This window comes from Biomphalaria glabrata, chromosome 7, assembly GCF_947242115.1.
Source record: "Biomphalaria glabrata chromosome 7, xgBioGlab47.1, whole genome shotgun sequence".
NCBI lineage: Eukaryota > Metazoa > Mollusca > Gastropoda > Planorbidae > Biomphalaria > Biomphalaria glabrata.
Genome location: NC_074717.1, coordinates 508,210 through 533,286, shown reverse-complemented (window position 1 = coordinate 533,286; position 25,077 = coordinate 508,210). Strand labels below are relative to the sequence as shown.

At 38.8% G+C, this 25,077-nt stretch overlaps 1 protein-coding gene across 1 annotated transcript in view; it reads left to right on the top strand.

Moving 5' to 3' along the window:
* LOC106054019 (apolipoprotein(a)-like) overlaps positions 1-25,077 on the top strand; it is a 36,670-nt gene that overhangs the window by 5,557 nt on the left and 6,036 nt on the right. The window contains exons 4-13 of the mRNA XM_056037098.1: positions 512-632; positions 5,370-5,470; positions 8,798-8,974; positions 10,302-10,454; positions 11,743-11,940; positions 16,551-16,713; positions 19,578-19,693; positions 21,196-21,342; positions 22,565-22,675; positions 24,047-24,319. Coding sequence (XP_055893073.1) covers positions 512-632; positions 5,370-5,470; positions 8,798-8,974; positions 10,302-10,454; positions 11,743-11,940; positions 16,551-16,713; positions 19,578-19,693; positions 21,196-21,342; positions 22,565-22,675; positions 24,047-24,319 — 1,560 coding nt within the window. The remainder of the gene's footprint in view (positions 1-511; positions 633-5,369; positions 5,471-8,797; positions 8,975-10,301; positions 10,455-11,742; positions 11,941-16,550; positions 16,714-19,577; positions 19,694-21,195; positions 21,343-22,564; positions 22,676-24,046; positions 24,320-25,077) is intronic.

Below are 25,077 nucleotides of genomic sequence, written 5' to 3'. Positions count from 1 at the left end.
AGTTTTATTGTAACTGTTCCGTGTTTCCTAATAATAGTTACTTTCCGACTCCAGCGGCATTAGTAAAAATTATTATTATCTAGTTTATTTATTTTTTCCATGCAAAATATTTCTGAATCATTAGTTAGGTTGATTATTAAAGGCGAAAATCTTTCATGCAGAACAATAACAATACAGTACGTAATGTAGCCAAATGGATATAAGTGGTACGGTATATATACATGTAGTCTACCTTTATGGCTCAGGGCCCTGCATATTACACTCGCCCAGTGCCCCGCGCTCTGCTAACCCGAGGCCGCCTCTGGCTACAACTTTCTCGTCTGCCCTAATTGATATCACCGATAACATGACAGTAACATGACACTGACATAATGGACAATGAATCTGTATGACGTTAATTCAGTGTATTCAGTGTACCCGTGTGTGTGTGCGTTTTGAAAATTAGTGAATTAAACAGATTTCAAGATTTGTCATTGTCGTGGGTCGTTTAATGTGCTTGTTTCAATTCCAGGTCGTTTTACTGTGGCGGTCAAGCTAGCCAGTGATACCACCGCAGTCCAAACTTGTGGTCAGACGAGTTTTTATAGATCTCAAGCGGCCTCTAAGATCAGCATCAAATGTCCAACATCTCCGTAAGTTGAATAAGTAGGCCTAATGTGTTAGGGACATCTAGACCTAGAATCTATATAAAAGCGTGTAGTTTATTTATATAGTTAGTTGCAGTTGAGTTTTTTTCATTTGAGACGACACGAAGACATCACTACCGTAGGGTCGCCCATATAACCCGCGGGCTATACAAGCTTCCCAATGGGTGGCATCTGTTTGGGGGTTTACAAAGGTTCGGGGTTTACATAATTTATTTTATTCATATACGGAAACTTGGGACATACCGGTTGGTTTATATACCTCATATAGTTTATATCTCATATAGTTTATACCTCATATAGTTCGCTGTGGTGTTGGAAAGCTTTATGAAGATCTTATTCTAAACCTCAAGACAACAAATAGTGCCGATGATAGTACTTTATGTACCGGTAGTTTACAGCAAGTCTCGTTTTGCACATGCGGGGTTTATAAGGGTGCGGGTTGTACGATTTTTTTTAAAATTATTTTGCCATTTGTGTGGTTTATACGCATATGCGGGGTGTATGCGCGAAAATAAGGTATTATAATAATCGATGACGCAAAGTCGAGTTGGCGGTAAATTGAAGATTCTGCAGACGCTTTTATGTCCTATGTCGTCACAAATCATCCAGTCATCGCAACAACTGTGCCAGATTTTTAATACTTCTGCATTCTTTATTTGGCAGATTATTTTTAGTCTGCTGCTTGCTACAATAGAGAAATGTATGTGTTTTTAATTACTATTTTGGTCAGGTCTTATCTTCTCAATTCAACACGTTTGCTATAGTTCTGAGTGACACACGGGTTTCATGAAACATGCCAAAAAGTCATTTTGGTGTTGGTAACAAAATAACAAAAAAAAAAAAAAAAAAGTTTTAAAAAATCGGGGAAGGGGGTTGTTACACACACTGGGATTCCACGGGTTGGTAGGATGGGTGGACTAGAAGGGAAAGGGGGGGGGGAAGACTTTTTTGACTTCTGCAAACACAGCAGACGATATGCCACCACCTTTCGTTTTGTAGTTTACACATTTTTTGTTTTCAAGTGACCACGCGAATTACTCGCTCCAGTGCAAAGCAATTTTCTCTACTCCGTCCTACCCCCACCTCACTTTTTTTGTGTTTCCTGAATTTAAAAACAAGGGAAAAAAATATAATAAACATTTGAAACAAAAATGTGTGTGTGTGTGTGTCTTCTTCTCTGTTTCTCTCCCTTACTTTTGTTGTTCTAGGCCTCTATCTGTTTTTTCTATGTTTTGTGTTTGTGTGTGTGTTTATCTTTTTCTCTCTGTGTGTTTCCTACCCCCCCCCCCCATCTACTATCTCTCTCTGTTCCTGTTTCTCTCTGCCTCTGTCTGTTTTTTTCCCATCTCTCTCTCTCTCTCTGTTTCTGTCTTTTTTTTACTCTCACTCTCTATCTCTATTTCTGTCTGTTTTTTTCCCCTCTCTCTCTCTCTCTGTTTCTGTCTTTTTTTTACTCTCACTCTCTCTCTCTCTCTGTTTCTGTCTGATTTTTTCCTCTCTCTCTCTGTTTCTGTCTGTTTTTTTTCCTCTCTCTCTCTCTCTGTTTCTGTCTGTTTTTTTTCGATCTCTCTCTCTCTCTCTCTCTCTCTGTTTCTGTCTGTTTTTTTTCGATCTCTCTCTCTCTCTCTATCTCTGTTTCTGTCTGTTTTTTCGATCTCTCTCTCTCTCTCTCTCTGTTTCTGTCTGTTTTTTTTTTCGATCTCTCTCTCTCTCTCTCTCTGTTTCTGTTTTTCGATCTCTCTCTCTCTCTCTCTCTCTCTCTGTTTCTGTCTGTTTTTTACTCTCACTCTCTATCTCTGTTTCTGTCTGTTTTTCCCCCTCTCTCTATCTCTGTTTCTATCTGTTTTTTCCTCTCTCTCTCTCTGTTTCTGTCTGTTTTTTTTCGATCTCTCTCTCTCTCTCTCTCTGTTTCTGTCTGTTTCTTACTCTCACTCTCTATCTCTGTTTCTGTCTGTTTTTCCCCCTCTCTCTATCTCTGTTTCTATCTGTTTTTTCCTCTCTCTCTCTGTTTCTGTCTGTTTTTTTTCGATCTCTCTCTCTCTCTCTCTCTCTCTGTTTCTGTCTGTTTCTTACTCTCACTCTCTATCTCTGTTTCTGTCTGTTTTTTCCCTCCCTCTCTATCTCTGTTTCTGTCTGTTTTTTCCTCTCTCTCTCTGTTTCTGTCTGTTCTTTCCTCTCTCTCTCTCTGTTTCTGTCAGCTTTTTTCCCCTCTCTCACTCTCTATCTCTGTTTCTGTCTTTTTTTTCTCTCTCTCTCTCAGTTTCTGTCTGTTTTTTCCTCTCTCTCTCTCTCTGTTTCTGTCTGTTTTTTTCCTCTCTCTCTATCTCTGTTTCTGTTTTTTTTCCCCCTCTCTCTCTCTCAGTTTCTGTCTGTTTTTTTCCTCTCTCTATCTATCTCTGTTTCTGTCTGTTTTTTCCTCTCTCTCTCTCTCTCTCTCTCTCTCTCTCTCTCTCTCTCTCTCTCTCTCTCTCTCTCTCTCTCTCTCTCTCTCTCTCTCTCTCTCTCTCTCTCTCTCTCTCTGTGTGTTTCTTTCTGTTTTTTTTCCTCTCTCTCTCTCTCTCTCTCTGTTTCTGTCTGTTTTTTCCTCTCTCTCTCTCTCTGTTTCTGTCTGTTTTTTTTTTCTCTCTCTCTCTCTGTTTCTGTCTTTTTTTTTTTCGATTTCTCTCTCTCTCATTCTCTCTCTCTCTGTTTCTGTCTGTTTTTTACTCTCACTCTCTCTCTGTTTCTGTCTGTTTTTTTCCTCTCTCTCTCTCTCTCTCTGTTTCTGTCTTTTTTTTTTCGATTTCTCTCTCTCTCTCTGTTTCTGTCTGTTTTTTACTCTCACTCTCTATCTCTGTTTCTGTCTGTTTTTTCCCTCTCTCTCTCTCAGTTTCTGTCTTTTTTTTTCCTCTCTCTATCTATCTCTGTTTCTGTCTGTTTTTTCCTCTCTCTCTCTCTTTCTCTCTCTGTTTCCGTCTGCTTTTTCCCCTCTCTGACTCTCTATCTCTGTTTCTGTCTTTTTTTTCTCTCTCTATCTCTGTTTCTGTCTGTTTTTTCCTCTCTCTCTCTCTCTCTGTTTCTGTCTGTTTTTTTTTCCTCTCTCTCTCTCTCTGTTTCTGTCTGTTTTTTCCTCTCTCTCTCTCTCTCTCTCTCTCTCTCTCTGTTTCTGTCTGTTTTATTCCTCTCTCTCTCTCTCTATATATATATCTCTGTTTCTGTCTGTTTTTTTCCCCTCTCTCACTCTCTATCTCTGTTTCTGTCTGTTTTTTCCCCTCTCTCTATCTGTTTCTGTCTGTTTTTTTCCTCTCTCTCTCTCTGTTTCTGTCTAATTTTTACTCTCTATCTCTGTTTCTGTCTGTTTTTTCCTCTCTCTCTCTCTCTCTCTGTTTCTGTCTGTTTTTTCCTCTCTCTCTCTCCTCTCACTCTGTTTCTGTCTGTTTTTTCCCCTCTCTCTATCTGTTTCTGTCTGTTTTTTTCCTCTCTCTCTCTCTCTCTCTCTCTCTCTCTCTCTCTCTCTCTCTCTCTCTCTCTCTCTCTCTGTTTCTGTCTGTTTTTTTCCTCTCTCTCTCTCTCTGTTTCTGTCTGTTTTTTCCCCTCTCTCTCTCTCTCTATCTCTCTGTTTTTGTCTGGTTTTTTCCTCTCTCTCTCTCTCTCTCTCTGTGTGTTTTTTTTTTATGTTTCTCTTTCTTTCTGTTTCTTTTTTTCTATGATTATTATATGCAGTGCTTTTTTTTTTGTTTCTCCCAGTGCGCATCTCGATGCAAGCTAAACCACAACTGTAAAGATACGAAATGTCTAAAACAATTTTTTTTAATTAAAAAAAAATTCAGTTTTAACAAATTAATAATATAATAAATTAATAATGAACGTGAATAATAATAATAATAATAATCTATATTGTCCGTATGGAAATGTGTCTTACAATTTGTGCATTACACCAAACAAAAAAAACATTATAACTATAAGAAACCAAAGTGTACATTCACACCAGACTCACTCATAATTTACATGTGACAAAGTTAAAATACATGAAAAGTAATATTTTTCCCCACATTGAAAAAAGGTGCCGGTACGCACTGATTATATTATTTATCTGTAGCGCTCTACGCTAATATTCTTATTTTAACATTTAATAAGTGTAGTTCTCTTACACGCTTTTACATGCATGGCCGGCCTTAGCCCTATTTTACCAATGGGCCTCATTCACCAACCGTAAACAAACAGCATTTGGCCAGGTGGTGCTCTATCTCTTCTATATAATTTACGATCTCATGTTTAATTCATGATGGTTGTCACGTGACAGTTATTTTCGTTGTTTTATCAATAAGATCACGTGACTAAATGTCGTTTGTTTATGATTGGTGAATGAGGTCCATTTCTCCAAAGTGCGCCCCACGCCTGGCAAATTACATTTAGCATATCACTATCAGACATAGCTCTTGTCACAGGCTCTTCTAGATGTAGGAATTTAAGGGTTAACATATTTAGTGTATCGTACGATTAATTAATAAAGCCACTGTCGACTAGAGCATTTTATTGCCTCCTACGCTTGTTGTATAATACATGCTGCTATAATGATCTAATAATTCTAATTAATAGTGATGGTTGCAAAAGAAAATAATTCAGAAGAGGGGCCTCGCTAGCTTCCATAAAATTGAGCCCCGCAATTTGTAAGGCCGGCCCTGTTTACATGTGTAGTGACTTTACAAAATGTTCTCAAGCATTCATGTTTGTATCTTTTAGGTCGTCCCCCTACGGCACTCGTGTAAGACTCAGTGTGAACTCAACCTTAGCTCGCTCGCTGTATGTCTGCGACGCACTGGCCTATGGAGTTGACTACACAAGTAAGAAGTACAAAAAAAACCCTAGATCTACTTGTTCTTTAAACCCATATTTCTTTTCTTCTACTGCTGTACTACTCAACACTGCTACGTTTATTAGTCTGTTTAGATTTTTTTTTTCAACGAGAATATACTTAAAACTTAAACTTAGAAAAATACAAGGGACGCTTATTTAGAAAAGTAGGCCTAAATGAGATAACAATTCATGTCAGTAGCAGTCTTAAGGGGGTGGCAAGTGGAGCAACCGCCCCAAGCTCCGTCAGGCGGACGATAGGAGACTCCCTTGTCACTGTCAGTTTCGAAAACTAGACCAGTTCTCACAAGCTAGGACTTGAGACTCAATATTTCTTGGCATCTATATGATGCCAATCATGTAAGCTGACACATGACATTTTTAGCGGCCCCCGAAAGGGGAAAAGACGCTATTAGTTTTGTGTGGAATGTCTGTCCGTCCGTCCCGTTTAGATATCGTAAACTAGAAAAGATAGTGAAAATCTGACATCATAATATTGTTACGAATCTCACTATCCAGGCTCTCTGCAAACTGCACGAAACGACACCACCAACTTAAAGAACTTGACAACTCTGGGCTTGAAAATAACGTAATAGTTTAATGTCTGTAAATAACAGCCAATACTGTACAATTGGCAGCAAGTAACACAAGACTGTACAAATATCTCTCCGCCGTATCAACTCTTGCACTGGTCTCTCTGTCTCGTCTCGGACTTGTACTGAGCCGTTGTAACGAACTGTAGATCGGGAAGTTGTGACTGACTGGTCTCTGATACCTTCGCTCTTTATATAGGGTCCCTACTGGCCTTCTCGAACCGGACAGAACGCCGCTCGACGTTTCTAGGTGGTCAGATGACTACAACTCTCGTGACGCTCCTGAGCTCTGTTCACAACGTCGATCCTTCCCGGACCGCCGTCGATCCTTCCCGAACCGCCGTGTTGACACTCGTCTCGGCTGACCATCGTAGCTCGTCACGGTTGACCGCTCGTCTAGCGCTGGCCTGGGGCGATTTGCGTCGGCTGACTACACACACACCACTACCCCCATTTGTGCCACCACCAGGTTTATAACAATATTTTAGACCATTCAAAGTTCTGATGGAACGGCTACTTTTTTCTTTTCTGAAAGCGAAAAATATAATTTTAAAAATCTTTTGTTGAAGCAGGTTTTTTTTCATAAAAATACACCACTTTTACAACTATTCACTATTAATAGTAACAAACACGAAAGGCTCTTTAGTAGGGGGGGGGGATGATCATCTATCATATGTTTAACACATTTATGCAAATGGTTTTAGATTTTGTGTCAAATTTTTTTTTTTACATTTCTATTGCTAAGTTAAGTAAGTTCTGTTATACTAACTACTACATTTACACACAAAAATGTTTACTTTTTTAAAGAGAAAAAAATCTATTTAGTATGCATATAAGTTGGACATAATTTAAAACCACAATTAATAAGTAATTTACCATATTCTTAACACATTTATGCAAATGGCCTCAGATTTTGTGTCAATTTTTTTTTTGCCTTTGTATTGCTAAGTTAAGTTTTTGTGTAAAATTTTTTTTTTTACATTTGTGTTGTTAAGTTAAGTAAGTTCTGTTATACTAACTACTACATTTACTCACAAAAATGTTTACTTTTTTAAAGAGAAAAAAACTATTTTGTATGCATATAAGTTGGACATAATTTAAAACAACAATTAATAAGTATTTTTTCATATTATCGCGTGAACTGCTTCACTGCGTGGTCCATAATTTTTTTTACGGTAATGTTTTTTCTTGAGGATTTGAATAAGAGATGACCCTTTACAAAACAATTAGATCAATTAGATATTCATTATAAAACATCAGTTCGGCCAGGCTCACATCTAACTTCACATTCACTTTCATCTATCCTTTGGTCAGCCGTCACCACATAAGATCTGTCAACCTTCTTTCTCCATTCTTCTCTGTCATTTGTCTTTGAAAGAATTTCATTCTGATGTTCTTTCTGAAAATATCGAAACCTGCCTTTTTACCTGCCTCGGTGGACCACTTCGGGGGCCGATTCTGAGTTTGAGTTTCCACACAAACTGTCTTTGTAACCTTGTTAGTTTCGAAATACTGTTCAGTTTCGGTAAAGACAACATCTTATGACCTGTACATTCTAAGCGGCTATCACTGTTTAACGGTTCATCTTGCCATAAAAAAACAACAATAAAAATTTGTAGCCGGAAGCAACCAATCAAAATCGTTTATTTCGTAAATAGAGAGTTGTACAGTTCTGTTACGTCACATTACAGATTTAAAAAAAAAGGGTACTTTAAAGTAAATATACTGTTACGTTAGAACAAAAAAAGCGACGAGAGTGTGTAAGGAAGATTCCTTGTTTTGTACTGTGGCCTAGCTCGGATAGTTATTTCAGCCAATCAGCATCCAGAAAGTTTGACGATGACGTATTCATTTTTTCCCCAATAGGCTACTATACATCGGGTCGCCGAGGTTTCTGTAAAACACGTTAAAATGTTCGCTAAATGTTTCAAAAGTTTCGGATGTTCCTTTCAGAGTTGAAGATGTATGGCTGCCTTGGCCGTGCGGTATGCGCTCTGGACTGTTGTTTGGTCGACCCGATGCTCTCGGGTTCAAGCCTACTTCCTAGTCCAAACCTCTCGCAGGAAGACGGAGGGTGGGGGTGGGGGCGGGGGCGGGGGCGGGCAGGCTTTACAAAAAAAAACACTGCTTATAAGTATTTATCAGCTTGGTTGGATTTAGCTCTGAGAATGTCCAATGGTAGCGCAATGAATACATTGATGCTAGAACAAATTAGAAAAACTGCAACTGCGTTGGCGTGCGGAGTCTTTGCAAGAGTTCTAGTGATCGTTCAGTACCCTGACAACAGAGAAACTTTATGGCCGAACAAAGATCAGTTTCTTAGCCTTGATTGAGATGCTTGACCAATTCGGGTCCCGGGTTCGAATCTCAGTGAAGACTGAGATGTTGAATTTCGAAATCTTTAAGTTGCCTCTGAGTCCACCAAGCTCTAATGGGTACCTGACATCAGGTTAACGTGGTTGGTCGTTCTGCTGGCCACACGACATCCTCGTCAACAGTGAGCCACAGAAACAGATTGCCTTTTATCTGCCCTATAGATTGCAAGGTTTGAAAAGGGGAACTTCCCCTTAGAGCTGGACGGACTTAGGAGCGCCCTTAAAAATATCGAATTTCCAAATCCTAGCTCTTCACCAGATTTGAAGCCGAGACCCAAGAAGCCAATCGCTTTATCACTCTGTCATCAATCCATGTGAACTTCATTACATCTATTTGTATCCCCAACAGGCAAGTGTGGAGAGCCACGCTACCAGCGAGGCTGTAACTTGACCAGCTCTCTCAGCTACAACGAAGGCGCGGAAGCCGAGTTCGCCTGCGCCAAAGGTTACCACTACATGCAAGGAGATGGTCAAATCAAATGTCTGGGCAATAGGACGTGGTCAACCCCGACACTAGTCTGTTCTGGTCAGTACATAGAATTATTTAATCGTTATTAAAGCTTACAGCATTATGGCCCATTCAAACTTGCACTTATCAAGTATCGATGTTGACATTTTTCTCTAAGGAAATACGAATACCTAAATGTTTTCAGATACTAACAAGCATCCTTTAAAAACAAAACTTTTTTCAAAAACTCCGATTTTCGATAAAATTAAAAGGAGCATTCTGTAAGCCAAGTCTAAGATGTTGGAAGTCGCACTTTCCAAGATGAAGTCATTTTACCTTTGTCTTTAAACATGGCATACATTTAGGAAAATAATTAATGTGTTCACTACCCATAACTCTTGATCTAAAGTTAAATTGCTAAGTTTTTCTAAGTATTTTTATTGCACTTTCCGTAAAGCTCAATTAGAGCCTACCATTGGTTCTAACTTTAAACTAAACTTTTGTTTAAAGAAACATAGAAAATTAATTGTTAAAATGTTAACTTAACTTTGGAGTTTTGCGCGATTCAACACATTTCGATACATTCTTTAAACAATAAAACACAATAACATAGAAAAATAAGAGAAAGAGATTCAGGGAAATGTGAAGTGGTGTAAGGTGACCTAAATAAAAATGTTAAACAATGCTAAAAAAAAGAGGAAGATTTTGAAATAAACAGACAAAAAAAATAATGTCAAGTTCTTTAAAGCAGCATTAAATTAAGGAACTGGAGTAATCATGAACTGAACTTCTGTGTTTTGTGATGTGCTTGTCTTGAGGTCAACTATAGATGACTGTTGAATTTCAACCAATTACACTGCAAGCGTTTGAGTTTTATTGTTCGGGTGTATTCAGTGTAGTTGATCAACAATACAGAATAAACAAGACGATCGATTTAACGAGTAAAGAGATGTAGCCAACACTGATGAACAATTTAACATATATTTATTCTAAGAAAAGGCCACAGTAAAGGTCTCTGTCAACTAAACACGTCTTTACCCTAGAGGATTCTATCGCTAACTGATTTTCCGGTCTCTAACCTAACATATCCCAAACGTCACTAGTCCCGTTCAATATACGTCTTCTATGGTGCGTCGCTAAATAACTAATCTATAAATAAGTTGTCTAACAGTTTGCAATCGTGCTAGTATTTGTAATCGTGTTTACATTCATATTGTAGTTTGTTGGTCGTGGCCCGTCTGGTACTGTGTTATTGTGTGTGTGTTACATGTCAGCTGTGTTTTCTTGGAATAAAACGTTCTTTGTAAGGTTATGTGTTGACTCTGTGTATTTCGGGAACTCTTAAATGATAAACCAATCGTCTCTGCTCCCTCTCCCCACCCGCCATTTTATTGTCGTCTGGTAGGTGACGTCAATCATGCATACACGACGAGAATTACGTCAGCACCCATCCAGGACAATGACGTCAACACCTGCTCGCCCTTATATTTTGGTCAAACCGTTGAAGTCCGGTTAGACTACACAGTGGAGGTACAGAAGGTGGCAGTTATATTTACAGGTAAAAAAATGTCTCTTTAAAAAAAAAACGAATTCCAAGAACAGTTAAAACATCATCATAATAATCTCTGACTCATGATAGAACCAGGGGCGGACTGGCTATATGGGCATTCGGGCATATGCCCATTGGGCCGGTACCAAAATGAGCCGGTAGGGCACCTAAAGAATCACAAGGATGTCATTATGACACTCACTAAATCGAGGTTTTATAATAAAGTCACTTTTGAGCTTGGTATTCAGAAAATCTTTTCCAGTGTAATACTAATTGAAGTGATACTGTGGTTTTTAATTTCGGGATCCACCTTGCTCTAATGGGTACCTGACATTGGTTGAGGGATACGTGAAGGCAGTTGATCTATCCTATATTATCTTATATCATTATGATATACAATATATGGGCCGGATTGTTAGGAAATGTCAGGGCTGACTTTGACATATAGTCCGCCCCTGGATAGAACATAACAGAATGGGGCGTTGTGCTCCAGCAAAATATTTCTTTAGGGAGTGTCACGTCCTTCCAAGCTGCATATTTGATCAAGTGGCCCGCCTTAGATACTGGCCCCCAGACTATTCCTATAAAGAAGCAAACTGTATTGAGAAGTACGTGATCCAAAAAATACACAAGGTTTTCTGAGCTTTCCAAAATAGATAATGAGAATTTAGATAGTAGAAAAACGAAGGGCTGAAACCTGAATGTTCCTTAAACCTTATTAGTTTTAGAACCGCTGTGGTTTTTCAGTTCTTACGTAGTAAGACCACCTTTCCATTTTCTCCACAGCTTATTGTATCGTATTGTATCGGGAACAAACAAATTAAAAAAAAAATTTGTTTTAACAAAGCTTATTTAAAGGAAAGAACCGCTCAATTACTGCTATTTAAATACTTCAAGATACATTTTCCCTTTTCCTGTATAAAACAAAATTATACATATTGTATTATTTCATTTTATACGTCATAACCTTGTTCCGGTCGGCTGATGCATTCTTCCTTTTTCTGTATAAAACAAAATTATTTAAATTCCTATAATTAATAAACAAATAGGTTAATTTTATTTTTATTGATTCGTGTGTTGTCATCGACAATAAATAATTGTTGAAAGTTTCAACTTGCTCCAAGAATTGAAAGCTGGAGAAAAAAAACGCGTAAAAGAATCCTGACAGACAGACAGACGGAGTGAGTTAATGTAACTTTGTAAAAAATAACTATCAAGAGCGTAATAAAGATGGGGGGAGTTTCTGGTTGATTTGTTAAGTCTTTAAAAGAAATGAAAACACAACGCTATTTTCCAGGCAACCGTCCACAGAATGTCACAGTGACCGCCTACATCCCAGGTAATCACACCCGGAACTGTCGAAGCGTGACGGAAACAACTTATGGCTTTCTGTTCACTTGCGTCTCGTATCCCATCACGCAACGCATTGTACTGACCTTCAGCTCGGCTGCTTCGCTGTGTGAGGTGAAGGTCTTTGGTAGGCAGTTTACTGGCGGTAAGTTTCTAAGATTTCAAACATCGACTTTCACCGAAACACATAGGCCTACACCGGGCCGGATTTAAGGGAAGGGCATCCACAAGAGAGGGGGCCCCAACAATAGAGATTTTTTAAAATCTAAATTTCGACGGGTCAGAAATTTTGAAGTTTTTTTGTTTTGTTTTTTTAAGAAGAGTCCGTATGCAGCGTTCTTGTAATAGATAATTGAAGATCCGGATATACGGCAGTGCGTCAACCCAGGGCCTTTTAAGGCCATATTCAAACTCAATAATGTAAATTTTTGTACTAAAATAGATTTATTATGCTTTATTAAAGAATAAAAACTAACATTTATAAATGCTCCGTATATTTCTTCTAAACTATTGCAAGCTTTTACATATAAGTATTTTTTGTGTAACTAATAAGTGCAATTTTTATTAAAGTTTTCGAAAACGTATAGGGGCCTCCACTAAAATCTTCCCCGGGGCCTCCATATACTAAAATCCGGCCCTGCACGTACACAACGCGCACTCTTTCTCTCTGATTTCTATATTTACTACATCTATCTCTAGATTTCGCAATTTCTCGAACCTTCTCTCTCTTTCTCTATCTCATCTCTTTTTCTTTCACTCATCTTTTCTTTTCTCTACACCACATCTTTCTGCCTAGCTCTCTCTCTTTTCCCACTTTTTAAAAATTTTATCTTATCTTATATAATACAGACGTTACTTCAAAAAAGAAGATGATTACGTCCTACGCGTCATGCATTCAGTCATGCATATTAACCAATGACTTAAATTCTTCCGAGTCATTGGTTTTCCTGGCTAGCTCAGGCAACCCATTCCATGCTCTAATAGCACTAGGGAAGAAGGAGCACTTGTACAAATTTGTCCTAGCATATGGGACGAGCTATGTGCCTTTATCTTTGTGTCTTTCTGAGTATTTTTTTTTTGAGTACATTACTTTTTCTCTACATTTCTCTACTTCTTTTTTTTCTCTCATGTTCCACTCTCCTCCTCCATTCTCTTTCTCTCTCTCTCTCTCTCTCTCTCCCTCTCTCTCTCTTCTATCAGTAAGTCCAATTATTTAAAATCTGTGTTTCAAGACGAAGGTCGTCAACCACCCACTTTATTATATTGAATTAATTGACTATTCGAATACATTTGTTTGACGTCTGCAAGTATGGGCGACATATTGTATTATTTCACGTTATACGTCATAACCTCGTTCTGAAAACTCGTCTGATTATTATGGGGATAGGCAATGAACGAAACCAAGTTTGCCCCCTTTCACCCCCCCCCCCCTCTTAAAAGAGTATCGTTTCATAATTGCACTATGACGTCGAATACCTTATAATTTCCTGCACTGAATGTGTAGATCCGTTTAAATCCTGGTAGACGGATTCGATTACATGTCAACACACTTTGGATAAACTATTTATGAATATGAAACCGTGATGCAACACTAAAGTTTCCCTTTCAATAGGTTCTATTCGCCCCCCCCTCCTCCTTCCTTATTTCTAATACGGTAGATCCCCTTACTGTCGTGTACAGATAAGTTAACCGCCTGGCAGAAGTTAGAAGCGCCACCTTGAAGTAAAAAGTTTGTCCAAATCTACCTGCATTCGAAACAAACCCTAAGTCAAACAGGAAGTAACTTTCATATCACGTCTGTGTGGCTCTGAGACCTGAGTGCTATGTAAACAAACATATTCAAACAAATAGAGAAAAAAAAAGAGGCCTACCATAGACTCAACAAATAATGAGGTAATGATAAATCAATCAATCAATCAATCAATCAATCATTGCGCTAAATATTGGCCTTCACTTACCCTACATGAGAAATGATCGCATTCCAATGGCAATCTTTTTTCGATGAGTTTAAAGAAGAGAAGCAAAACAGAGAAGTACTACAGATATAGAACATCAACTTTGACTTACTTTTACATGGCTTAAAGAACAACAAAAGTTGGCAACAATTGGCTTCCCCCTATGGGCAGTTAGCTTAGACTTATATCAGTGGTCTTCAACCTTTTTTGGCCCACCGCCCCATTTTCGTATTTTTTCTTTTAAAAAATCCGCCAGCGCCCCCCTCTGATAAAAAAAGACCTGAGAAGGTGAATTTGAACAAAGGGTCATTAATTTATTGCTGTCAATAACAATTATCCCTCATGGGAGATGACGCATGCCGAAAAGAAAAATAGCGATAGCGCCCCCGTTGAAGACCACTGACTTAGATCCTTCCGCGTTGTTTGGCCCATTATGCGACAAGCTGTCTCCATAAAGATCATCATCATCATCATCTTTCCTTTGCGTTCCTTATTGAACATATGGCCTCAGTAAAACAACGCCACTCTCCAGTCTCTTGATAGTTTTTTTAATGGCTTCCCAGCTCTTTCCTGTCCTCTCGGCTTTATCTAGTATATTGCGTGGCCACGTTCTTTTTGGTCTTCCTCTACGTCTAGTGCCTGAGGGGTCCACTCTAAGGTCTGTCTAGTTGGTATCTTTTCTAAGGGTGTGACCAATTCATCTCCACTTCCTCTCTAAGATCTGCACCTTTATATTTTTCTGTCCACTCATCTACCACAGTTTGGTGTTTTTTATTTTTTCGTACCAGTCTATTTTTAAGATATTTCTTAGGCATCTCTCCATACAGATCGGTCACTGGCAATGTCTGCAGCCTCTTCCCAGCCAGTGTCCGTTTCTGTGAGGTCCTCCCTGAAGGTGGGGTGCCAGGTTATACAAGGACGTTCGTGTTTGCGCTTTCTCGTATTGGCCTCCATGTCATTTCTACTCTTGGGATGCGTGATTCATTCTGTCGGAGGACATGTTCCACAATCCTTTTAAGTGGTCGAGTCCCAGTTCGGCATAGGATTTCATTGTTTGTGATCTGATCTGACATCCTGTATGGCGATATAATAGAAGGCAGGAGAGCCGCTGGTCGCCCACTTTTACGTTATACAGATGTATGCAAACGCGACATGAAGCTCTTCAAAATCGACACTGGCAGCTAGGAAGAGGTGGCACTGGATAGATCCACATGGAGAGAGAGCATAAAGGAAGGGTCACAGATTGCAGATGTCATACACAACAGAAGCAGAAAAAAAGGGTGAAAATGCAACTGCGCCTGGTGATTATATATGCCCAACCTGCGATCGCAGCTGTGTATCAAGGATTGGCCTCTTTAGTCACACAAGAAGTTGCAAAGGGAAAAGATCGTCTCTCGAGACGTAAAATGCCACAGATCTGATCTCTGTAACTGGCTCCTAAAATTCGTCTTAGCCACTTTTGTCACATTTGGCCTTTTCTTAATTTTGGCAGTTGCTGCTGGGTTGACGATTTTGTTTAAACGGTAGATCTTTGTCTCAAGCCCAATGGCTATGGAGTCATGGACAGCAGAAGGTATGAATAAATTTACAAATTGACTATCATTTTCTATCATATTTGAAAAGGTAGGCTACATTCTAATGGCTTCCTAAGAGATATTATTCTTAAGCAGTAAGGTCATGTAATAGGTTTGTCTTGTAGTTGTAAATGGCTTTCTGGCTTCGACAGATTTCTCAGAAGATGTTCGAGTGTCTTGTACGGGTGTAGTACTTGCATACACGAACTAACCAAAAATAAAAATAAACACTATCACAAGAACAGGCGAAGAACTAAGTCCAAACAGCTGAATAACTTTGAACGAAGTTTAATACGTAAAAGTCACGGTCAAGTCTCTGTCAGTAATACGATGTTGTCACCTTGAACTTGAAGTCCTAACACCAACTAAATAAAATTAACAAACCAAAACCGACTGTCTGTGACGTCACTAAATGTCGCGTTCAAAGTCCGTCAACTATGATGTCACCATAGGTAATTGTTACGCATCTAACAATCTCCATATATGCTTAAGAGTCATATTTTGAATAAAATAAGTTAACAGAACAATGTCTAACCTAAATGCTTTTGATTTGCCTTCGACGTAATTCTCAACATTCTGTACAAGTTTTAAGACTAAGACTGCTTTATTGATCCTTACGGAAATTTGTTGTGATTACAAGGACTCGTTTCTCATATAAAGACAACACAACAGAAAAATACACATAAATACAACAGACAACATCAAGAGTTCATTCAGCGACTACACACAGGTATCTTGGTGCATCTCATGTTCCCTGATCAATGAGTGGCTGTGATAGAGTCTGACCGAGTGAGGTACGAACGAGTTTTTGTACCGCTCCGTTCTTGTTTTGATTGACAGCAGTCGCCCACTTCGCGATTACCTGACGTAGTTCTGATGGAGCGGGTGGCCGTTGTCTTCCATGATTTTTTTTTTATTTTTCTTAGGCACTTTTGTTCAAAAAGTTCCTTTAAATGTGGTAATGTTGTGAGTGTAATTTTTGATGCTTTTTAAATAATGTTTTCTAGACGTTGCAACAGTTTAGATGAGGCGTTGCCTTGCCAACAAGTTATTCCGTATGTTAGCAGATTTTGTACAGTCGCGCCGTAAAAAATTTCAAGGATCTTCTTGTTTAGTTTAAAGCTATTGAGTTTGTATAGAAAAAAGAGTCGCTGGGCTGTTTTCTTTGTCAGAGTTCCATTTTAATTTTAACATTTAGCTATTTTATTTTATTTTTTTCAAATCAGTCTTGGAATGTAAACAAACTGAGTCGGGAGTTGAATACAAAGGACACCTAAACTTTTCTAGCCAGGGCTACGATTGTTCCCCTTGGGTAGTGATCAACAAAACAGAGTTCTTAGATTACGAATTTTCCGACGGCGACATAAGTGATGTTCGTAACTACTGCAGGTATGTCCTAAAGGTATGTCCTAAAGGTATGTCCTAAAGGTATGTCTCCTAGGTATACACTACATTAAGTATTTTAAAGGGTTTTTTTATTGCACAATTATAGCCTATATGCATTATTTTATATGCGATGTCCACAAGTCTCAGTAACATATGCATCCTCAGTGCCCTGCTTGTGTACCCATACAATCTGCTTGTACGCCCTACACATATACTCAGGGTTAAGGACTGCTTGTGTGCCCTTCATGTATGCCCATAGTTGAAGACGGCGTGTATGCCCCGCCCTACATGTATGTCCATAGTTAAAGACTGCTTGTACGCCCTACATGTATGCCCATAGTTAAAGACGGCTTGTACGCCTACATGTATGCCCATAGTTGAAGACGGCGTGTATGCCCCGCCCTACATGTATGCCCATAGTTGAAGACGGCGTGTATGCCCCGCCCTACATGTATGCCCATAGTTGAAGACGGCTTGTATGCCCCGCCCTACATGTATGGCCATAGTTGAAGACGGCGTGTATGCCCCGCCCTACATGTATGCCCATAGTTGAAGACGGCGTGTATGCCCCGCCCTACATGTATGTCCATAGTTAAAGACTGCTTGTACGCCCTACATGTATGCCCTAGTTGAAGACTGCTTGTACGCCCTGTTTCTGTAGCTTGTGCTTTTTCTAAAGGGTGGGGTAGCTAGCCCTACGTAATAGTTAAAGACTACTAGTATGCCCCGCCCTACATGTATGCCCATAGTTGAAGACGGCTTGTATGCCCCGCCCTACATGTATGGCCATAGTTGAAGACGGCGTGTATGCCCCGCCCTACATGTATGCCCATAGTTGAAGACGGCGTGTATGCCCCGCCCTACATGTATGTCCATAGTTAAAGACTGCTTGTACGCCCTACATGTATGCCCTAGTTGAAGACTGCTTGTACGCCCTGTTTCTGTAGCTTGTGCTTTTTCTAAAGGGTGGGGTAGCTAGCCCTACGTAATAGTTAAAGACTACTAGTATGCCCCGCCCTATATGTATGTCCATTGTTAAGGACTGCTTTTTGCGCCCCGCTTTACATGTAGGCTCATAGTTAAGGACTGCTAGTGTGCTTCGCCCTACATGTCCATAGGTACTTTTTGATTGTATGTTCGGGAGATAGATAAATCACTCTTTTCAGTGCGATTCTTCAGACAGCCAAGATAACTCTGACTTGTTTTAAAGAATTTGAAATTGAGTACAGAGTGGCTACACTTCTCTATATTACAACCTATTGGCCTCTTCGTTGCTCACTAACAGGGAGTTTGATGATAATGCACAATGCATGTGTATACAACAAGCCAGGGCCGGATTTAAGTATGTGGAAGCCGATACACTCTTTTGAAAGCTTTAAAGATACACTTATGAATAAAAATAGCCTACATATCTAAAGGCAACTTTGGTCTTATCGGAATTACACTACTAATGATATGTGTATGTTCCTTGTTTGTAAAATGTTTTACATGTTTCGGATGTTCCTTCAGAGTTGAAGATAGTTTACTTCCTAGTCCAAACCTCCCGCAGGACGACGGGGGATGGGAGCGGGCAGGGTTTGAACCCTCGACCGTCGATAAATCCCAAAGACAGTCCCCCCCCCCCACTCATTATAACACAAGATCATTACCAAGCAAAGGCCGTTACAATGCGGGGACCACGACTAACTAGCTTTCCCCTAATTTATACTTTTCTAAACCGTATTTTCCAGACTCCTAGAAACTTCTCTCCTAAATATTTTTATTAACTTTGACCTAGAAACTGACCGAATTAGGTCACAGTATCGACTAGTGACTCAAACATACTGACCGGTCTCTGTCATTAGGACCAACGTCATCAATGACTCATCAAAATCACCTAAAGCCTCAGAACCCACAGGTACCCCAGATGTCGGCTTAACAGCAAATGTCCCTTGTGTAGATCTTTCTAATTGTCGTAATAGTTGAGTCGAAGACTCTTGGAATATAGCCCAAGGAAGCTGGCCTTCATCGGCCTGTCTGAGCTACCGTTCTGTCTGGGAAATATCCAAGCAGGTGCAACTTTGTTACATCCCTATTACCGATGGCTCGTATTCATGGACGCTTGGGTGAGAGACAAGGCCGAAGGCCGAGCACACAAGGAAAACTCCCAGATAATTCTTCTATGTACCACGATCAGACGTGCACGTACCGGCATAAAACGGCCCCTTGTGGAAAGATGTGTGGGTAGTGGCATCTTTTTTAGAGCTCTATTCCATCCCCGCCACTGCATCGGACTCTGTCCTTAGGCACCCTAACGAGGGATCTATTTTGCTTACCTATTGGCCTAATCATTTCCTTTAACGCCCGTTTCCACCTGGGCGAATATATAGGAAATATTTAGAGAAAATGCATGACAGACAAACCAGAAACAAAATTAAACAGATTAATGGACATCGACATTTTAGTTCATTTTAATAATAATAATTTTTATTATCCATTAGGAAACGTGTCTTACAATTTGTGCATTACACACACAAAAAAAAACAACTATATAAAACCAAAATATACATTCGCACCAAACTCACTCATAATTTATATGCGATACGTTTATAAATAGTTTCTATTTAATGATTTGATTGCCATGGGAACAAAAGAGTTTTTTGTGTCTGTTTGTCTTTGCTATCGGTGTCTTGTATCTGTTTTGTGATGGTAAAATAGCAAGGCGAATACAAATCTCCTTCAATTAAACTTAACACACTACACGTGCCACACTAAACATAACATAATAAACAAGTCATACATACATTGTCCATCTCTAATCCTTTGATTCTACATCATTCCAATTATGTAATTTTTAACATCGTGACATGCTTTGAATTCCGTTACAGAAACCCAGTTTTAAAATCCACCGGCCAGCCATTGTCCGGTTACAGACCTATATGTTACTACAGGATTCCTGCCAAGAGTTTAACAGGCTGGGATTTTTGTAACCTGTTTTCATGTGGTAACATTTTTTTTAGCTACCTACTAGATAATTAGATGATATATCTACCTAGAAATACTTAGATCAATCTAGCGTTCTAGATCCCAGAGGTGTAGCTAGGGTGGGGGAAAAGAGGGAGAATACAAATATCCCCCCGGGCCCCCACTTGAAGTAGGCCCTTAAATGAGTTGTTTTTTACATTAAATAATACGCAAAATGCATCGGCCCCCAAAGAGGTCAAGCACCCAGGGCCCCAAATGATATTCGTCATTCGTTGTAAGTACACCTCTGCTAGATCTACAACCTTGTGCTTTCAAATATTTTAGAAATCACAACAAAAATAACAATTAGAAATGGCTGATTAACATTGTAGTACTGACGTAGGCACGACATGGCCTAAATTGTGCCGATGTGCCTAAAATCAAAATCAAATCAAATCTATTACTGACGCTTATGGTGTGTTACTGAACTTCCCCCTCCCGTCTCCAAAAAAAAACAACAAAAAACAACAACATGGTTATCGAATTAAGAGACAGGTAATCAAATCCTGATGGAGTCAAATAATCGTTATATGGAGAGTTAATTCTAGTCGAGTAGTCTTATAAGGCAGCTAGGAAATATCTCCTCAGTAAGTCTGATGTCAAGGGGTTGGACATAAATACTGAGCGATCTTAACGAGGATAGTAGTGCGGTCACGGGGGTGGGAAGTCTGTGTTGTATATAAAAAAAAGCACACACAATAATAATAGTGTAATTTATCATGAAAATAGAGATATTGTTTTAATCCTGATCTATGATGATAATGTTATCCAAAATTAGAGATGCACATTTCTAGAAATTGAAACTACATTGTTTAGCATAGATAATTATACGAAGTATCCAGACTAGGGGGGAAGAACCAATGACATTCACTTTATTAGTGCGATGCTGTGAAGAAAGTGTTAGTTTATAGTAGGAATTTAAAAAAAAAAGAGTGATCGCCCCTTGCGTGCAGTATACTTTTCAATTAGATCATATTTGGTTTTCCTAAAGACGGCAATGTAGATGCGTTCCTGAAGCTATGTAAGAAGCAATATCTCATTAAGCTAATTGTAAAGTTTTCAGGTGAAGGCCAAGTCAGGGAAAAATAGTTATGTTGCTAGATACCATAGCAAGGCAAATAAAAAGCTCTTCAATTATAGTTAACATTCTACACATAGCACACTGAATATTAGTATAATATAATATATAATATACTTATACAATAAGTATAACACACTACACATAATACACACCACACTTCACATAACACACTAAACATAACACAATATAACATGTTAAACATAACACAGCTTAGTGAGCATACAAAACGCAGTATAAAACAGTACACATAACATACTACATATAACACACTACACAGAGCACACTAGACATAACATGCTACATAAAATACACTTCACAGAGCACACTACACATAACTCACTACAGATAACACACTACACAAAGCATAGTACACATAACACATGTAGCTTTCATTTCTACAGAAAAAGGCTGCAGGGTGTCCACGGACGGACGTGAGTATACCGGAAAGATTGACCAGTCAAGGAAGATTGCAAGCAACGCCGCCCCATGTGCTGTCTGGAACTCTGGGTCATCTCTCTTCAAGTTGAAAAGTGACTTCTCAGAAAGTAGTAAGTAATTGTAGCTCTTCAATGTGTGTGATCACTAACTTTCCAGACACGTACTCTTATGTCTTGGAAATTACAGACGTTCCTTAAAAAAACAAGGGTAATTGTGTTAGATCAGTGTTTCCCAAACTTTTTCCTTAACCCTTAAAGTGCTGAACTGTTTTAGAGTGAGTGCAGACAAAATGGAATTACAATTCTGATGTTTAAAGGCTAAACTGCCAAACGCGTTTTAAGGGTTAACGGAACACTTCGCACATTCTGAACATTTACTGGATCACTTTGCTTATTTCGTAGGAGAATTTAGTCCACGGCTGGCTTACTTTAGTTATTCCAGTAGTTTGTGGAACACTTATTCAGGCGTCGCGGAACACTAGGGTTCCGCGGGAGACAGTTTGGGAAACACTGTGTTAGCCGGTGGCGGCTGAGTGATAAAGCGCTTGGCTTACGAACTGAGGCAGGGCCGGTCTTAGGCATTGGCAAACTTGGCAACCGCCTAGGGCCTCCGATTGGTGGGGGGAGGGCTTGCACAGGATTCGAAACATTTGTTTAGAGAAGAAATAGCAAGTCTTGTGCCCAATGTTGTCTTGTTTTGTTTTGTTTGTTTTACATGTTTCGGATGTTCCTTCAGAGTTGAAGATAGTTTACTTCCTAGTCCAAACCTCCCGCAGGACCATGGGGGATGGGAGCGGGCAGGATTTGAACCCTCGACCATCGATAAATCCGAACGACAGTCCAGCGTGCAAACAGCACGACCAGGCAGCCATCCGTCTTGGAGTTAACTAGCCTGACTAGGTTTTCAATAAACTGCGTACTTGTATTTTTTTCGTTGCTTATTTTTTTATTTTTCTGTTTCTTTTTGGGCCACCAAATTCACTTCGCCTTTGGACTCCAATTATCTAAGGTCTAGCGTTTGAATGTCAGTGAAAAACTGGGTTGGATTTTGGAGAAATTTAGGACGCCTCAGAATCCATCCAACTTTATTGGGTACCTGGTCCTGGTATTAGTTGGGGAAAGCAAAGGCGGTAGTTTGTTCTGCAGGCCACGTGACACCCTCATTAACCCTCAGCTATTGAAAACATATTCTTTTACATCTTATTTACTTATTTTATGTCTTGCATTATCTGCATGTTAATTTGAGACTTTAACTATACATGTCAATGTGACCAATACATGTGTTCCTGGCTGATTGATGTCAAAGTGACCTATCCAATGACATTGCTCCCAGGTTCGCCCAGCAGCAAGTATTGTCGTAACCCAGGAGTATCCCAGGAAAGACCCTGGTGCTATACTAATACAACCTCACTGACCTATGCCTATTGCGATATACCAATGTGTCGTAAGTACATCTTGAATCATTTTATCTACTAAAACAACCAATCATTTCTATTTCTACATTATTTTTCACTTTCTACTATAATATTATAATATAATATCATTAATTATTTATTTATTTTTATTTATTTATATGTATGTATGTGTATGTACCTGCGTGTATGCATGTGTGTGTGTGTGTGTGTGTGTAATTTTTCTTTAAATAATTTGAATAAGACTCACAAAAAAAAAAAAAAAAAACACGAAATATTGGCTTTCAAAAAATATGAATTTGTGAACATGTACTATTTACATTAGATTTTTACCAAATTATTAAATTTTTACTACCTTTACTATTTTAACCGTGAATAGACCTTGATTTTAATGATTTAACTGTATAGAATTTAGCCCTTGTTATGTAGAGAGAGAGTAGTCCTTAAGGAACTGCAGGGACGACATGGCCTAAATTGTGCCGATGTGCCTAAAATCAAATCAAAATCAAATCAAAAATCTGTTTTGTCTCAATTATTTAATAAGTCTGATCAATCAGAGTTCACTGATCTTCTTGGAGACTACATAAAGACTAATCAAGGCTGTAAGATTTGCCTTGTACCATTATACCATCCAGTAGTCCTATAGATAAAGCTTATGAAATGATGTTGACAGTACAGGAAAGGGAAGTAAAGAATGATTATAGTTTCAGTGTTGTGCCAAAAAAAAGAAAAGGGTGTTCTCATGATGATCCATCTCTTTCATAAAAACCATTTTCAAATTCAACTCAAAATCCAACTAATTCAACCAAGATGAAACAAAGCCGTGAAGAGATAACAAAGTAGTCCAGAACGGGCGAGTGATGGAAGGAAAACAAATCTCCGCCAGTCTAAATCTCCAAAAGTATTACTTTGTAATGTTTTACGCCATTTTATGGATTTAGGGCGTTTCTTCCGACATGAAAATAAGGGCCTAATTACAAAAGAATATTGTTAAGTCCTAGTCCGAATCTCCTGCAGAGGAAGGAAACGGGCGGGATTCAGACTCGGAACCATAGTGACGTCAGTCCAAAACGAATACCACCCAATCAGGCAGCTATCCTTGAAGTCTAGAAGTACCTCGAATATAAAAGCGTTTTTGTATGCATCGTCTTTGGGTTTCTTTGTGTTTTTTTTTCGTATAGACATATGGGTTTATTTTAGAAAGCGTATACTCTGTATCGTCTGCTCGCGTATTTTGTATTTATGGCAGAAAATAATGCTGGATATAAACATCCATATTTACATTTTTTCTCGGACAATAATTCTAGTTTATAGATCTATATATAATATTTTGATGTATGTGCCTTAGGCACTTCTTGCGTATTGCATAAATTCATTTAACTAACGTTTCTGTACTCGTATAGCTACGGCTGAAAATACTACTCACCTTAGTGTGGACTTGAACCAGACCAGTGATCACTTCACACTGAAGACCTACGCGGATACTTTCAGGGAATGTCTGTTGACAGACTTCTACCAGGCCTCCTATGCCCCGCCAATATATGATGCCGTAATGACCCAGCTGTGTTACACCAACCCCGGCAAGCACAAAGACCTGCTCTGCCATTACAAGTCCAATACTAATCTCAATGACTATGGCGATGGCGCCTTGTGGATGAGGGTACACATCATTTGTCGTAAGTACACATCATTTGTTGTAAGTATACATCATTTGTCATAAGTACACATCATTTGTCATAAGTACACATCATTTGTCACAAGTACACATCATTTGTCATAAGTACACATCATTTTTTGTAAGTACACTTCATTTGTTGTAAGTACACATCATTTATCATAAGTAAACATCATTTGTTGTAAGTACACATCATTTGTTGTAAGTACACATCATTAGTCGTAAGTACACATCATTTGTTGTAAGTACACATCATTTGTTGTAAGTACACATCATTAGTCGTAAGTACACATCATTTGTCGTAAGTACACATCATTTTTTGTAAGTACACATCATTTTTTGTAAGTACACATCATTTGTCGTAAGTACACATCATTTGTCATAAGTACACATCATTTGTCGTAAGTACACGTCATTTGTCATAAGTACACATCATTTGTCGTAAGTACACATCATTTGTTCTAAGTACACTTCATTTGTTGTAAGTACACATCATTTGTCGTAAGTACACATCATTTGTTGTAAGTACACTTCATTTGTTGTAAGTACACATCATTTGTCGTAAGTACACATCATTTATCATAAGTACACATCATTTGTTGTAAGTACACATCATTTGTTGTAAGTACACATCATTAGTCGTAAGTACACATCATTTGTCGTAAGTACACGTCATTCGTTGTAAGTGCACATCATTTGTTATAAGTACACATCATTTGTTGTAAGTACACTTCATTTGTTGTAAGTACACATCATTTG